Genomic DNA, 17,151 nt, shown 5'->3' with positions numbered 1-17,151 from the left:
CCAACTAAAAACAATAAGCACTAGGCACTAGGCAGCAAATTGTACAACCGGTAATTAGGTTATGTTATCCTTAATCATTATCTCTGGTTATTATAATCCGTGATTATCACCAATTATCACTGCATCAGGGCATAAATGTAATGTCATATCAGTAACAAAGTATTAGGTAAGAATAAATTATTTATTATTCTAATAAATTACCCAAAAAGTGTTTAATGCAATGTTAAAAAATGTATTTTTTTATTTTTAAGCAAATTAAAGAAAATATTTCATTTATTGACAATGGTATTTAAATGCCAAGAAGATAGTTTTCTGAAAGAGGTATACCCATTTGTTATTAGATATAGATAGGATTCATATATGTTTATTTTATACACATTATATGTTTTAGTTCACTTCAACTGTAGTGTCATGTCAGAAGAGTGAATTCTCTGCATCTATAAATGGTAAAACTGTAAATGTGGATGGATATGAAATCATTCTAGAAGACACTATTCTTTTTCCTGAAGGAGGTGGTCAGGTAGACGTATTACCTTTCCATTAAGTGCTTTCGATTTCAACAAGTAATTTTGCAGCCATGTGATTATGGTTTTCTCAATGATCAACCTGTGTATCAGGTCACTCGTAAAAGTGACAAAGCCATCCACTTTGTTAAAGAACCCTTTAATGTTGGTGATCAAGTTAAACAAAAAATAGATTGGAATCGAAGACTAGATCATATGCAACAGCATTCTGGCCAGCACTTGATAACTGCAGTATTTGACAGGGATTTTAAATTCTATACTGTGTCATGGTATTTAGGAGAGGAAGTGGCATATCTTGAGTTAGGTATAGAACCATATTTAACAGTTCCTATTTATAAATTTATGGTTTTGTGACAGATACCCCTACTGTTACACAAGAACAAATGGATCAAGTAGAAAATACTTGCAATGAGCTTATAAGAGAAAACGTTGCTGTAGTTGTTCATAATCTTGATGAGAACACGCCAGAAGAAGAATTAGAAAACGTAATTTTATTTTTACTCATGAATACTTACATGTGGCCAAAAACCATTTTTAGTTCCGCAGTGTGAGAGGACTGCCAGCAGATCATAAGGGTGCTATAAGAGTTGTAACTATTGAAGGTATTGAAAGCAATATGTGTTGTGGTACACATGTAACAAGCTTGAGTCAGTTGCAAGCTGTAAAGTTACTGTATAGTGAAAAAAGTAAGAGAAAAGACAAAACCTTGCTGTACTTTTTGATTGGTAATAGAGTTGTCAGTCGTTTGAGTCAGTGTTTAAAACGTGAACAGAAATTAACTGGATACTTAAAGTACGTTTCCAGCGAGTTGTAATTTTAAAAGTAATGTAACCATGTTCTAGAACAAACCCAGTTCAGCATCCTGAATTTGTTGAAAAATTAATTCAAAACACAAAATTATTGAATAAAAATTTGCAAACTGTACTCAAAGATTTAGCAGTTTATGAAGCGCAGAAATTAAAAGAATGCAAAGAAAAATATTTTATTTTACATCGAAAAGAAGCAGATCCTACTTTCATGAACATACTTATTAAAGAAGCAGACAGAACTGACATATTTCAGTTCCTGTCAGTTGGCGATGAGAAAGGAGCTGGAAATATAATACTTTATGGTGATGAAAAGGCCATTTCAGATTTGGCAAATAAGTAAGTAAATCTTCAAAAAGGTTAGATAAAAACTGCTGTTATTTTTAGAATTTGCGAATTATTGGGAGGAAAAGGTGCAGGAAAAGGCTGTAAATATCAGGCTAAAGTTACAAACCTAGCCAATCACAAACACGCTGAAAAACTTATAAAAGAGTATTTTAAACAGTAATTAAAGAACTTCCAATGTAAAATTATTTATTTAAAGCAAATAAAGGATTTTTAACAAATATAACATTTTTACAATGGAATTAATTACAAAACAACAGAGCAAATTCATGGAAGAAATTTATTTTAAACTGTACAAATAGCATTAAATTATGCTTATTGGTGTTCCTAATCCAATGTCAAAAAATTCACAAACTTAAGATCTGTTTTATATATACACATGTAAAATGAGGCGTCTTTGGTGGAGATGCCAATTGTAATAAATAATATTGTAAACATAACAAATTTATATACAGAAGAGCTTGATACAAAAAATAAATTATGATAGGGATCTAATAAAAATATAATATATAGGACTCCTCCACTGTCGGTTTCGACCAAAAAATCATACAAGTTAAAAGCACATCGTCTCTTGACTGCAATTCGATTTTTTACTAACCATTTTCGTTCTCAAAACACGAGGCCCAAAATAAACAGTTTCCCATTCCACTGTAGCAAATTAAAAATACTGTAGCTAAAAACACTAAACTGCATATTGTGCAGGGTTTCCTTTCCAGAAAAAATCCAATTAAATACAGTACCATAAACATAACATGAGTTTGTACCAGGGCAGGGTTTGATGGTTTGGGCATCAGTAACACAGGAATAAGCCACTGAAGGCAGTACATAATTTATAATTTAGTCACAGCTAAATCACATGTTTTCAACAAATTTGTGCACTTTTAAAAATACATCGTTAATAGTCTTTTGTGTGGTTAACAGGTTAGCAACTACTATTAAAAACGCCATTTATTCTTATCGCTAACCACGATTGCACGATTATTAAAACCACATCGACTCGATCGGTAACAAAAATGTCAAACAACTTTTATTAATTTTTAGCTAAACTAATTACTAACTGCATGAGATAAATGACAATGATGATTATTTTTAATATAAATTGAACGAAGTGTTATAATAAATGAATGATGAACTTAAAAAAAATATGCAATTTAAAAATTTGCTCAATGTGTTATAGATTTCGCTTTTATCGACAATGAGAAAAAATTGAGTTTGCGCAGTGTGTTTCTTCCTTTTCCTCTTGAACTGTCAACTGGTGCATTTGCACGTGTTAACGTTTTTACCAAAAATCTGAAAAATGGATAAGCCAGTTGTTTTAGCTCGAGTAATTAAGGTTCTAGGACGTACAGGTTCGCAAGGACAATGTACACAAGTCAAAGTTGAATTTATTGGTGAACAAAACCGGCAAATTATCAGGAACGTGAAGGGTCCAGTTCGTGAGGGCGACATCCTAACGCTTCTAGAGTCCGAACGTGAAGCTAGAAGATTAAGATAAATTATCCAAGGTATGTAATAGAAAGAATTATAAACGTTTTTACATTTACTGTACATTGGACATTTGGCTGTTATTAGCATTCCAAGATTCTGCATCGGGAAGTGTGGATCGAAGAATTTAGTTTGTGATTTTTTAAAAAAACCCTCTTTCCACTTAATTTTTTGATTTGTTAATGTTAGAAAACATTGTGGTATGATGGAAATGTGTACCAATTAAAGGGCATACAAGAGTAATTGTTTTTACTTAAAAGTCGGATGTGTAATATTGTTCATTATCAAAAATTAAATAAAATATTGTTTAATATAACATATTGGGTATCATAAAATGATTTAGAGATCTGTTTTAACTGTTCACCAATCTTTCATTTACATAATGAATCAATATATGTAATTAATTGTGTGCACTAGTTATTTCTGTATAACACAATTTTTTTTTTGTGGTGAGTTTGAATTCAAAACGTTTTTTCAACCTTGGCTGAAGCAGTTGTAATCATACAACTTTGACTGAAATATTTTGTTCAATTCATAGTGTAACAGTTTTGAGTTTGTTATGGAAGACTTGTATTTACTCAAAAATTTTGCGGAGAAGTTTGTGCTATATGGACTTGGTAGATTTTCTATCATATAATTTGTATTGAGTAAATATAAGACTGAGAATAATTTGATCCAGTAATAACTATGCGATAACATTTAAATTTACTTCAACAAAAAATGCATATTAGCAACACCAATATGGTTTGATAGAAAGAATTACAAAATAAAAACGAATAAGAATATTGTTAAATTTAATTATTGATGTAAATGTTTTTAATTATTTTAGTTTATTAAAAACATGTAATTTACATCAAACGCGAAAATATTATACCGTATATATCTCTCCGCGTCGCTAATTGCATATTTTTATTTATGATCAGTGTTGGTGTTGGTCACTAATTAATTTTTTTTTCTCTTTGTTGCAGGATTGGATAACTCACAGAGAAATTCAATGTCTTAATATCTTCTAGTGTTAAAAAAATAACTTACATTTTTTTTAATAAATGATTCCTGATTCAATGTATTTACATGTTTTTTTCATAAGACCTGCGGTTTGTTTTCCGATTTCATAAACGGTAAGAAATACGAGTTCGGTCGTCTCTGAAAGAAACTAGAAGCTAAGACCAGCTTGATCACACCTTTTTTACAAGCATTTAAGTGTAAGCGGTATTGTATTCCTAAAATTTTCTGGGAAAATGGAGTGAGCCGTTCCTGATTTAATCAATAAAATAAACTGACTCATCAATTTTTTTGAGCCGCCTGTTTTAAGCAAATCTAAAAAATATGAATGCAATGAGAAATTACAAGTATAGACTTATCATATTTTACACATTTAAGATACGATTTATTCAGCAAAATTTTGATGTGACGTCATCAATTTATCAACATCTACAAAATTTCAAATCATTCGGTATGTTATTTTAACAATTTAAAACCCATTTACGATGTACAATTTTGAAATGACGTCATCACATTATTGGTGGGGATGATAAGAAAATTTTGGTTAGCGTTTTACCATCTACATGATATTCCTAATATAAATAATTACAAAATTTGACAACAATCGGCCCAGTACTTTCGGAGATTATCTCTCTAATAAAAATCCGGACGGCAGACAGAAGAAACAGGAGACCTATTTCTTCGTACTGTAGGGGTCATGAAAGGTCGAGTAAACGTAAAAGTAGAGAGTATATATTGCAATACTTCCTTCAGCTGTACCCGAAAAGTAAAAAAAAATTTGTAATTGATCTATAACATTTTTATTTTATTAAATAATTAATTTTTGTAATACAGTTTTATACATATTATCAGGCACATAAGATTTCCATATGATGTAATATTTCACTAACTGCTTGTACTAAACGACAGTGGGATGAATTTTCACTGTCTGAAAATTTTGGATTAAAGTTGATGTTATATCGCTGCTCTTAAATGTTAACGGCGGAATTTTCTTTTAAACTCGGAAATAATGAAATGAAACCTATTTGGCGAACCAGTCATTACCTAAATTATTTAAATTTTCTATCGGTCTTTGCTTTCCAGAATTTACATTACTGAGGGGATTGTTCCAAATTGGAGGTAATTCAACTTTACCTATAAAGCATAAAATAGTCACAACTCATGTATTTATTGTTGATTATGAGTACTCACTAGATCGGCTATTAAATAATCCACTGTCTTTTCTATTCGTTGAAAATGATGACAAAATACTTGAATCTCTTCTTACACCAGAAGGCTGTCCTGCGACGTATCGTGATACGCTAAGGTACTGGCTTCTAGCAGTTCCAGCACTTGCTTTGGCTAGTGGCTCCAAAATATCTTGCAAGTTGTACTGACTTAAGTTAATTTTATTTTCTTTTGATGTATCAGTAGGGTTAGTTTTAATTTTGCTTCTTGGGAAATTGGATATAGTGTTAAAATCTATGTTTATAAATCACGTGAAATACTTACCCTAAAATATCTGCAAAGTCGTCTTCTTTGTAATCAAATGTATCATCCATGCCCCATGTGATTTTTTTATTTGCCATTGGTTTATTGTTATTAGATTCGTTATTCCCAGAAAAATACTTATTCGTAAAATCAGGTTGTCCAAAGCTATATACAATTGGAGGATTTTGTGGTTTTTCAGGTTGTTGCATAGGTTTTATTAAAGACTGAATGTTAATTTGAACAGATGGTTGTAGAGATGGTGGTATTATTTGGTGGTTATACTGATTTCGCGTACTGCGAGCACTGGGTTGAATCTGTATTTGCTTGGTTGGATAAATTACATCACTATTAATGAGTGGCTGGGTTTGTTGATATACTCCATTCTGATGTATTTGTGACTGGTTATTTTGGTTATGACGAATTCCTGAATGTGCATTATATTGCTGACCAACCTGCATCAACATGTTTTTACACTAGGCTAAAATAACTCACATAAAGAGTAACCTGAAAGTACTGATGTTTTAAAGCTGATTGAGCCGTCGGTCTTAAAGCGGGATTCCAACTTAAAAGTATTTCCATTAAGTCTACTGCTGCTGCATTAGCTTGAGGTACGACATCTTCAAGAGGTGTTTTCTTGAAATATGGAAATTTAAATCCTACAGCTCCAGCCAATTGGTAACATTCAGGCCATTGTTTCTAAAACACATAAAATAAGCAATAATAATTTGTGTTTAGCAAAGTTACCTTATCAGGTGTTCCAAGAATGGCACATATTTTGTAAAGCTGATCAGTTTCGGTGGTCCCAGGGAATAATGGTCGATATGTATAGATTTCAGCAGCTATACATCCAACTGCCCAAAGATCTATTGGACTACTATAAGTTGTAGAATGAAGCAATACTTCAGGTGCTCGATACCATCTCGTAGACACGTAATCTGTGTATGGAGGACGAGAACGAATTTCTCTAACTAAACCAAAATCAGCGATTTTTATGAGATCGGGTCCAGAACAGAGAATGTTTTCAGGTTTTAAATCTCGGTGGAAAAAACCATGCCTATGTATAAATGCTAATCCTTGTAAAATCTGTAAGAGATTTCAGAAGTATAGTATTACATATAAAACAAAAATCGACAAGTGCAAGAAGGTGACACGGGGATACGTAGGAAGTTTAAGTTTTTGGTGCTCTGTTCTCTGCAAAAAATCTACGAGTTTTGTTTTACGAATGAAATTGGGATTTTTGGGGCAAGCCAAATTAAAGACAAATTGTACCACTATTTATAGCATATTGATATCCATGTCGATGTACGAGCCTCGAAAGGGGGAAATGGGAACGGGGCGTAGTTATAATGAATACTTTATCTTTGTTTTTAAATATGTCCATGTTCACTCGGAGAGAAACGTTCTTCTAGGTGATTAAATATATGCTTGACTTGGTGTATAAATAACTATTAAATACTTTTAAACAGTTCTACGGTTATTTTCAGAAACATGTTTGCACAACATTTGTTTTTTTATCCGAGGGAATGTTGTGGTAACAACTATACATCATTTTCAAAAAATGGCTCACCCGCTCTATAGCACGTTGTTCAAAACCATTTTGGAGCGGAGAAAAAATAATTTAAAAATCGTTTTGGTCAAATGTAGAAGATATAGCCCTTCAAAGTTTTTTTTTTTCGAAATTTCACCATATTTTAATTGACTACTCAGGGGTGGCTGGTACCAGGGGGCCATTTTTAAAAAGTTGTGGATTTCTAAAGATTTTGACCATGATTCTAGCGGATCCATATAGAAACCGCTGACTTTGAGATTTTTATAAAAAATAAAAAAATACCTCTCCAACGTCAAAATTGACCTCTTTAAAAAAATTATAAAGCACTTTATAATAAATTTAAAAACACAATGTGGGGTGAAACGTACCATTTTACCTACTACAAATTTGCCCCTTTTTTTTGGTATTACATATATTTAATTTTATAGGGTTGCATACTCCTGCATGTGTGATTCATGAATCCGTGCCGAGTTTTCACCCTAGACATCCAATTTTTTGAGAAAAAAAAAATCAAAATTGTGTAATAACATTTTACAATTTAATTTTGAAATTGTAAAACCAAATGCTTTGAAAACTTGCAAGCTTTTTAAGATTATCGTAAGCATGGTAAATCGTTAATAATTTTTTTTTCGTTTATGGCCTCTAAAAAATGATGACGTAATTTTATAATTTTGCAGAACAAATGTTCTTTAAATTTTATAGAATTACATACTCCATGTGTAATTTAGAATCCGGGTTGAGTTTTTCTCCTAGCTATTGAGGTTTTTGGGGAAACCATTAAAAATAAGCGAATGTACTGAAATATTCCAAACGTTTGAAAGTTATAGGAAAGATGATAAATCGTTAATCAAAATTTGTTCGCCAAAAAATTATGAGGTCATCTTAGAAATCTACCGAACAAATGTTCTTTAAATTTTATCAAATAACATAGTCCTGCATGTGTGATTTATGAATCCGTGTTAACTTTTTACCCTTAGCATCCAGATTTTTGTAAAAAATTAAATTGTACAACAATATTTTACAATTTAACTTTGAAATTGCAAAAACCAAATGCTGTAAATGTAAAATCATGAAGATATTTTAAGATTGTTTTGTGTCCTTTCCTCTGCGTTGAGGACACAAAATCAAGCGAATTTCAGTTTCTTTTAACCGCAAATTACCGTTTGTAATATGAACGTACCTTAAAGTCCAATTCGGTCGAAGTATAAATATAAACAGTCGAAGTTAAGCAGATACATACTGAGAAATTGAGAATGTCTATATTTTTTCCCGTTAGTTATCTGATTTAAATATATTTTATATTTAAAGAAGCAGGAGTTGTGGGGATGTAAATTACGCCATTTTCACTGATTGGAAATTGTACTTTTAAAAAGTAATGCATTACAATTACGGATTATTCAGTAACAATAGTAATTCATTACAATTACAAATTACTTTTTTTTAAGGAATTCACTACAATTATTCGTAGAGAAAAACAAAACAATATTTTTGAGTATTTGGATTAAAAGTAATTGTAAAAGTGACTGAATTACTCAAAAAAAGTAATTAGTTACAATTACTCATTGCTTGAATAGGAATTGAATTACAGTAATTGATTACTTGTAACTGAATTATTTCCAACTACTGCCGTGGATCCTAGAATAATATTTATTGAGTTTATGATAGATAACCCCTATAAGTTAAAATGAAGATATACGTATATAGATTGTTAAAGTATAGATAAAAAAGCATGCCATGCGTATATTTCAAATGAGTTTTCCCACAACAAAATTTTGTGATGTCGTCAACAAAGCAAAAAATAATAATAATTAGTAATCGATATCACTGTTTTTGTGCAAGCATGAATTATTTCAGATTGCTTGAATTGGTTTATTCAATCTAAAATGAATCAGCTTTCCTACATCATCAAATGTGGGCATTTATCTATTATTATGATCATTGTACGCACAAATTTAATCACTAGTTTTGATCATATGTAGGTATACCATAAATAAGTCAAACAGGAACCAGATCGTTAAATTTTTGTCCAATTTTTTGCCATGTGACCTGTTCTCAAAAGTTTCAAATTTTATTTATAACCGCTAGACTGGTATTGTACTCATATGGAGGTAGGTGTATACATACCTACTTGCTATTACTTATTACTCTTATTCTTATTAGCATACAGCAGTTACTTTTTATTTTTTATTTGCATTTGTTAAATGCATCACGAATGTAGTGAATAAATAAATATTCATTAGCTGTTGTGTTTATCGACAAACGTTTGTTTAAGGTTTTTTCATAGCATGTACTAACGACTGAATTTCCACATTATTAATTTAAATGAAATTTAAAATTTAACCTTGAAACATGTAACTCACGAATTACAAAACTGATTTAAATGGAAAAACTATTGCACTTTGGCAGCAATATAAGCCAAGATTTATAACTACTGTGAGATGGGTAATAATTCCAAACAAGTTTCGGAACAATAATAAAAGACCAGCAGACTGACGGAAAATTTTTTGTCCGAAGGGTACAGGGTACAGGTAAATTCTCCGGGCGGCGGTGGCACGACTTTCGCCTGTGAAGGCGGAGGAGGTCAAAACAGGCATCCCCGGTCAGTGGCCCGTACATTCGTGAAACGCCAGCAGTAGACTTTTAAATGAACCCAAAAAGTAAAAAAAAACAACTTCATTTTCGCGAACCAAAGTATTGACCTTACCAACATTGCGTTGCACCTTAATTTAATAGAACTATTTACCAACGCAAAATAAAAAAGTCATTTCTAAAATGGTCCAAATTTTGGAACTGATACCATGTCACTGCTTGTGAAATAGCTAGTTTTTCGTTTTCTAATTAATTTTAAGAAATTATCATATTTTTTACGAATTTAAACGTCTTGAACATCGGTAAAATTAATTGAGTAATTTATTTATTCTTTAAACATTCTATGACGTTACATCTTGGAACACATTTTTTAACAAACATTTATTTAATAAATTTTTGCATTGACGTCACTAACTTTTTAGACGGGATGAATAAATAAATTTTGTTTGTTGTTCTGTAATTATGAAATCAATGTTAAAAACTATCAACATTTCAAAAAAGTTTTTTTTCCTAGATTCTATAGTTTGTTTTTATAAATTATTAAAAATGTGGATACACATAAATTTAAAGTAAGACTGGCAAATAAATTTTAAGACAGCACCATCAAGTTTTTGGAAGGTATGCACGGGTGAATTTTGATTCGATTTACTATGTCCACGATAACTTAAACTGCGTGTACACTTTAAGTGCAGTTGGTTTCATATATTCTAAGTTCCATTATAAGATTTGTTGTACAATTTGTATTTGTTTATTTTCCAAAAATCTACGTCCATATGAGAAACCTACTTTTTCATATTCTAGGATCTATAATCGTCACGAAAACATAAAATTAACCGTTTCTAGTTTATGCTGGCGAAGTAAAAAAAAAACTAAGAACAAATTAATATCATTAAAATAGTTTAAAAAGCACTGAAAAAATATAGCTAACTCAAAATGCTTGAATTTTAAATTATTTAGTACTCCTACATAAATAATTCAGATTAATATCTGTGTCATCTGTACAATAATCTGTTGCAACTCCTACTTTGATCAATCAAGGTGCTATAAAAAAGTGGATCGATTGTCATTGTATCTACTTATGCATTATAAATTTAAAAAACCTTCGATATATCTAAGACGTGTATATTACTCATATGCTAAAACTTACTTGATACAGCATATTCCTTATGGTAGCTTCTGGTAATGGCACACGACGATCTTTGATTAACTGATATAAATTTTCTTGCATATATTCGAAAACGAAGTATAAAATATCATTCTCTCTAATAACTTCTTTGAGTTTCACAACATTGGAATGGTGTAATTTTTTTAGAGACTAAAATTGTTGATTATATACTAAACCTTAAAATAAAAAAGTAATTATGACAGTACCTTCACTTCTCTTAAATTCATTGCTTCATCCCATGAGTAATATTTTCGTTTCATCCTTTTAATAGCTACCTTCTCTCCTGTATCCTTACGTTGCCCGAGGACAACCGAGCCGTAAGTTCCATCTCCAAGCTGATGAAGAGTTATATATCGATTCATTCTATGAAAATATAATCAAAATTTCTTGTATGGTGCGTAATAAAATATTGTGGTGAAGGTAGACATATTTATTTGAATTACTGGTATAACCTCTTACACTCTAGCACATACCGCACAGGTAGATTTTATTGGACTAACAACTGTACGGTTTTGTCCTTCTAAATATTGATTATTTTGCAACTTTATAGTTTTAGCTGCCCCTATATTGCCGTACGCCACCGTCATGAAACACAAGTGTCTATCGTTAATTTATTCATGAATTTAATCCTTATTCATGTATAGTCAAGATTTTACCGTTTTATATAATTTATTGCAATTACATTTTAGAGTAACTACTTCGACAGACAATTATCTATCACTCACTATTGATCTGTAGGTGACGAAAGCAGATGATTAGGTTAGTTACCTTTGTTTAGACATCACTTAAATTGTTTCATATTTACCATCTACACAGCCCATGTTTCTTAGAAGTTAGAACGAGCCAGTGCCATAGAGCTAAAACTACTGTTGTATTTTAAATAAATGTCAGTTTTTTGACGATGTCTTTGTCAACCAAAATATCAGAATAATAGGTAAAATAGTAACTTAGGAGCAAGGGTTGTAGGTAAGATGGTAAGAGTTACAAAATGAGGTTTTGCGCCCTTCAACTTTGTGAAGGAAGATTTATTTTAATAACTAGATCATTTATAGATGAAGATTTTTATCAAATCTGAACAGGGACAAAAAAATTGAAAAAATGATGTTAATATGGTTTAAGTAGCTTATTAATAAATTTAGCCAGCAGTTAGTAAAGCGTTCTGATCGCTATCATCTACTTCGTCTACTAAGAAAGTTAATGCTGCTGCAACATTTCTATACACATACAATGTGTATTTGAAAAGCTTTTGATACCTTCATTTTGTTAAAGTGGTTTAATTCAAGTAATTCGGGTAACAATTTTGGTCCCAATTGCAACTCCAGTTGATCTTGACACTTGGCTAATTTTTTTTATATGATCAATATTAACAGTATTGAGGAATTTCTAGAATTTTTGTTATTTACAAGTACAGATCTGATATTTTTATACAGACGGGGAATATCTGCCGAAAAATAATTTTTTTTTGCTGCTGTTATTTGGGTTACTGATGGAATTTTGAATGAATGTGTTTGTCTTTAATCTCAAAATGCTTCCACATAGTCCGACTGGAAGCTCCCATGTTTGAAGTGATGTTTAAACCTATACGATCCACTGTGGCAGTAATATTCCTAATAACAACAATTAATTCTTCACCATTCACAGAGTCATTAGTGACATGATAGCAAACTATTTGCTTTCATCTTAAATTTATCCCAGTTTACATGGAAACCAAAACATGTGTCGCAATTTCATTATTATTGGACAAAGTCGTATTTCCTAATGTGATTCCAGAACCTAGACAGTATTCTTTGCCCGGAGTGAAAGTTGCTTCATCCAATAATAGACAACAGTCTGTTTCGAATTCATTAAAATTCTCGATTTTTATTGACAAGTAATTAAAAATTGCATGTAAAATTCCAGGTAAATGCTCAATTTTGCGATGTACTGTTCTAGATGAAAACGGAAAATTTTTCTTTAAAAGATAGTTGAATCCAGACGTTCCACAAATAAATTTTAATATAATTACATCCTTTACTGCTGCATTGCTCCATCGTTTGGCGTTTTTGCGTTTAATTCTTAAATTTAAAAGCTGATTTTCATTAAAAAGACCTTGAATACTTTCACCCAAAATGTCATATTTTTCTTTGTAATTTAGCAAATTTCGCTCAAGCTCATTTTGGCTTGCATTTCTTTAACAATTTTATTAGCAGTGTCTATCTTCAAAATGTTTGGGCACTGTTCACGATACCTTTAGTTTAGTTTTTGTTTGCTGTTGTGTATCGTTTTGTTGCCGGATAAATCCATACATATTACGATTGCGTGACTATACATCTTCTATAAATTCTTGTAGATAAAGAAAATATAAATTTAGGTCAGACGTACACAGTTTGATATCAGTTTAGTCAGGGAGTGGTCAAGGCCAATTGTACCGCATTTAAATTTTGATACACATTTGACAGTAATTATTGTTACAATAATTTCCATACAATAGGTATACGAAAAATATACGTTTATTTGTCTGGATTCTATATAATTAAAATTATACGACTATATTGTTACGATTAAAATCGGCGTGGGTAAAACTCAACAATTTATTTCTCAGTAACTCAATTTTATACGACTAATTACACAACGATTATGTACAAAAGAATTCCGGCGCAACTTGACTGTATTTTCTCGTTGATTGAATGCCTCGTCCCTCAAAGTGACCTCTATTTAAAGTCATAGTTCCCTTCTAGATATTCCGCGATCGAGGATTTCTAGCGTAGGTACCCATCGCGACTTCCACTTCCAGACTTTTCCTTAGCGAACGTCGCCCGGCCGCCGTCACCGACAATGAGGCACTCATCATCGCCCTCGAGAAACGATTATACGACTATATATTTATTATGTATGTCAATTGGCCAATGACCACCGAAAAATAACGACTTATATGAGAAAACTGAAGAAAATACTTTTTTTCAAAATTACATTTGTCAGTTGCGTATTCATATTACTGGGTGCAGAATCGTTTTTGGAACATAGAGATTTTACATGTAAAAACAGAAACTTGAAAATATCCCCTAACTGTTTGAAAGCAAAAGAATAAGCACAAAAAATATAGAGATTAAAAAACTGTGTCTAAATTTTTTTTATTTATTTTGTAACAATATGGTATTGAAACAAAAAGAAAAAAAGAATTCTGGATTTATGTTAAAATAGTACCTACCAACTACGAAATAAATGTTTTATTTTTTTTTTAAGAAATATCCTTTAATTTAAAGCCTGACCTTTAATAAAATCGACAAAAGATGACCCAAATTACATCCAGTAAAAATTTCAACTTTGAATCTTTACTCAAACATAAGTTACCACGGGGTATAAAATTTAACATGGGAATCCCTATGCCATTTTTAAAAAAGATGCACTGTATATAAGATTTATTATTATACCCCCATCGGAGGGTGAAAAATAATGTGTCCTAATTGTGATATCCACGCAGGCGGATCTGCGGGCATCAGCTATTCTAGTTTTAAATATGTGCATCGGTATAATAAAAATTATACAACGTGTTTCAAAATGATTTTCATCTAGTCGCCTATGGCTGGAGATTCTCATCAAAGGAAAGATAGAAGTTGAAGCGATTTCAAATCTAACTAGATGAAAATTATTTTGAAACACCCTTTATTATGTACTAAACTAGCTGTTTTTAAATTTACAACGCATGCGTTGCGATGCTACTTAACAAAGAAAATATCAATATCGTGTAATATCATATTATTTATTGTCTAATGCCAAAAGGCAATTGAAATGTCACTGTTTCCATTTATTTCAATTCAATTCTACCGAGCATGCGCACTCATACGCAGAAAACACACGAACAAATCATTATAAAATGATTGTATTAATCCCAAAACCTTGGCGGGCGTATGAGCAACAACTCTTGATTGTTAAAATCTACAACCATGTTATTATTCAATTAAATGTTACCAATGTAGTACTTAATAGATACACTGAAATACGCGACCTAGGTATAACACTCGACTCGACACTTTCTTTTGTTCCGCATGTTTTCGGCATCACCAATGAATCCATGAAATTATTGGGCTTTATTGTTCGCAACACTGAAGGTCAGATACGTAGTTTGACCTGCCTTTACCATTTTTTGGTTCGTAGTAAATTAGAGTACTGTTTCAAAGCTTGAATGTGTTCAAAGGCGATTTTGTAAATATCGTCATTTCGGTATTTGAATAATGTCTGTACTCCACAGATAAAGGTTGTAAACTATTTAATAAAAAAAAATTGGTCTAAAGAGTTTAGACAGTACTTCCCTCGCTGTCGGAAACGTGACGACAGCATGTCTATTATGTTTTTTTTTCGCAGTAGATTTCATTTTTTTTTTTGAGTCACCCGGTATATGCAAATTCAAAAAATTTGAATGGAATGATAAATTACAAGTACAGACTCATCATATTTTGTATATTCTAGATAGGATTTATTCGGCAAATTTTTGAGCTGACGTCATCAGTTTTTTGTAGAAGATAACCAAATATATTTTGACTAAAAATTTATTATGCTCTTTATAACCTTAAAACATTTGCAAGATTTCAAAACATTCGATTCTGGAGTTCCTGATTAAATCAATAAAATACATTTACCCATTCATTATTTTTTTTGGGTCACCCTGTATATGCAAATCCAAAAACTATGAATGGAATGATAAATCACAAGAAAAGACTCATCATATTTTGTACATTTTAGATAGGATTTATTTACCAAAATTTTGTGGTGACGTCATAAATTTTTTAGGGGGGATGAGCAAATACATTTTGATCAAAAACTTACCATGCTTATGATAACTTTAAAACACCTTCAAGATTTCAAAGCATTCGGTTTTGTAGTTCCTGAGTAAATCAATAACATAAATTTACCCATTCATTAATTTTTTTGAGTCACCCTGTATATGCAAATCCAAAAAATATGAATGGAGTGATAAATTACAAGTACAGACTCATCATATTTTGTACAGTTTAGATAGGATTTATTCGGCAAACTTTCGAGCTGACGTCATCAAGTTTTTGGAGGGGATAACCAAATATATTTTGACTAAAGATTTATGATACTCTTTATAGCCCTAAAACATCTGCAACAAATCAAAACATTCGGATTAGCAGATTCAAAATTAAATTGCAAAATGTTTTATAATTTTGATTTTTTTTTCCAAAAATCTGGACATTTCGGGTAGAAACTCAATTCGGAGTCGTAAACTACATGTTTAGGACTATATTATTTTATACAATTTAAAACCCATTTACTATGTACAATTTTGAAGTGACGTCATCACATTAGTGGTGGGGATGATTAGACAAATTTTGGTTAGCGTTTTACCATCTACATGATATTCCTAATATACCTTAAGGACAAAATTTCCCAACAATCGGTCCAGTACTTTCGGAGATTATCTGTCTAATAAAAATCCGGAACGGCAGACAGACGGACAGACGGACAGACAGACGGAAATGGGAGACCTATTTCTTCGTCTTCTAGGGGTCATGAAAGATCGAGAAAACGTAAAAGCAGAGAGTCGGCCGACGGACTCGATTACAATACTTCCTTTGCTTACGCTCGGGAAGTAACAAGGTACATGTTTCCATGACCACTGTCTTCGTCTTCAGCCTAAAGTAAGAAAACCGAGTAAAATTGTTGTACAAGAAGAATTAACAGATTTTAGTAAATGAGATCCCTCTAAGAAAATAGAGGGCAGGTGGGTGGGGTAAGTACTTGCTAAAATAAGATCGATTTTGGCAAATGACATTCCCTCTAAGAAAATAGAGGGTGGGTGGGTGGAGCTAGTACTTACCAAGATAATACTGATTTTGGCAAATGGCATACCCTCTAAGAAAATAGAGGGTGGGTGGGCGGGGCTAGTACTTGCTGAGATAAAACTAATTATAGTAAATGAGATCCCTCTAAGAAAATAGAGGGCGGGTGGGTGGGGTAAGTACTTGCTAAAATAAGATCGATTTTGGCAAATGACATCCCCTCTAAGAAAAGAGAGGGTGGGTGGGCGGGGCTAGTACTTGCTAAGTAAAGATTGATTTTGGCGAATAACATACCCTCTAAGAGAATAGAGGGTGGGTGGGCGGGGCTGGTATTTGCTAAGATAAGACTGATTTTAGTAAATAAGATCCTTCTAGGAAAATAGAGGACGGGTGGATGGGGTAAGTACTTGCTAAAATAAGATCGATTTTAGCAAAT

General features: G+C 31.8%; 4 protein-coding genes across 5 annotated transcripts; 2 read left to right on the top strand and 2 right to left on the bottom strand.

Moving 5' to 3' along the window:
• Positions 1–21: 21 nt before the first annotated feature.
• Positions 22–1,901, top strand: LOC135143306 (alanyl-tRNA editing protein Aarsd1). Its single transcript, XM_064075169.1, has 8 exons — positions 22–166; positions 252–321; positions 392–520; positions 576–828; positions 882–1,009; positions 1,063–1,316; positions 1,367–1,669; positions 1,718–1,901. Exons 2-8 carry the CDS (start codon positions 283–285, stop codon positions 1,836–1,838), a joined length of 1,227 nt encoding a protein of 408 aa, XP_063931239.1. The 5' UTR covers positions 22–166; positions 252–282; the 3' UTR covers positions 1,839–1,901.
• A 40-nt stretch (positions 1,902–1,941) lies between these two features.
• On the bottom strand, positions 1,942–2,774 carry LOC135143308 (bladder cancer-associated protein). The gene has a single exon (XM_064075171.1). The coding sequence runs from the start codon at positions 2,500–2,502 to the stop codon at positions 2,269–2,271; it is 234 nt and encodes a 77-aa protein (XP_063931241.1). The 5' UTR covers positions 2,503–2,774; the 3' UTR covers positions 1,942–2,268.
• A 127-nt stretch (positions 2,775–2,901) lies between these two features.
• LOC135143309 (small ribosomal subunit protein eS28) lies at positions 2,902–4,226 on the top strand. The gene is made up of 2 exons (XM_064075173.1): positions 2,902–3,180; positions 4,129–4,226. The coding sequence occupies exon 1, from the start codon at positions 2,973–2,975 to the stop codon at positions 3,168–3,170; it is 198 nt and encodes a 65-aa protein (XP_063931243.1). The 5' UTR covers positions 2,902–2,972; the 3' UTR covers positions 3,171–3,180; positions 4,129–4,226.
• Positions 4,227–4,953: 727 nt separating this feature from the next.
• On the bottom strand, positions 4,954–11,839 carry LOC135143149 (uncharacterized protein). Of its 2 annotated transcripts, none has more exons than XM_064075014.1 (9): positions 11,704–11,839; positions 11,142–11,298; positions 10,918–11,085; positions 6,377–6,715; positions 6,137–6,328; positions 5,654–6,084; positions 5,354–5,595; positions 5,207–5,296; positions 4,954–5,090 (listed from the first exon to the last, which is right to left on the bottom strand). In XM_064075014.1, exons 1-9 carry the CDS (start codon positions 11,715–11,717, stop codon positions 5,011–5,013), a joined length of 1,713 nt encoding a protein of 570 aa, XP_063931084.1. In that variant the 5' UTR covers positions 11,718–11,839; the 3' UTR covers positions 4,954–5,010. The 2 variants fall into 2 exon arrangements, with proteins under 2 accessions (XP_063931084.1, XP_063931085.1); XM_064075015.1 differs by having other exon boundaries at positions 5,354–5,592.
• Positions 11,840–17,151: the final 5,312 nt, after the last annotated feature.

The sequence above is a fragment of the Zophobas morio genome, unplaced genomic scaffold (genome assembly GCF_036711695.1).
Source record: "Zophobas morio isolate AGI-343-1 ecotype UQ-CSIRO unplaced genomic scaffold, CSIRO_AGI_Zmor_V1 ptg000058l, whole genome shotgun sequence".
NCBI classification, from domain to species: domain Eukaryota; kingdom Metazoa; phylum Arthropoda; class Insecta; order Coleoptera; family Tenebrionidae; genus Zophobas; species Zophobas morio.
Note: the sequence above shows the minus strand (reverse complement) of the source record. Positions and strands in the feature narration are given on the sequence as shown.

Bases quoted from the DNA above. Each gene is read 5' to 3' on its own strand.
- LOC135143306 (XM_064075169.1), top strand. From the start codon at position 283: ATGGTATTTAAATGCCAAGAAGATAGTTTTCTGAAAGAG. The intron at 521-575 runs GTAGACGTATTA...GTAATTTTGCAG, and splicing joins TTCCTGAAGGAGGTGGTCAG to CCATGTGATTATGGTTTTCT. The intron at 1,670-1,717 runs GTAAGTAAATCT...TGTTATTTTTAG, and splicing joins ATTTCAGATTTGGCAAATAA to AATTTGCGAATTATTGGGAG.
- LOC135143309 (XM_064075173.1), top strand. From the start codon at position 2,973: ATGGATAAGCCAGTTGTTTTAGCTCGAGTAATTAAGGTTCTAGGACGT.
- LOC135143149 (XM_064075014.1), bottom strand. The intron at 11,086-11,141 runs GTACTGTCATAA...CAACAATTTTAG, and splicing joins TGAATTTAAGAGAAGTGAAG to TCTCTAAAAAAATTACACCA. The intron at 5,297-5,353 runs GTGAGTACTCAT...TATGCTTTATAG, and splicing joins ATTATTTAATAGCCGATCTA to GTAAAGTTGAATTACCTCCA.
- LOC135143308 (XM_064075171.1), bottom strand. From the start codon at position 2,502: ATGTACTGCCTTCAGTGGCTTATTCCTGTGTTACTGATGCCCAAACCA.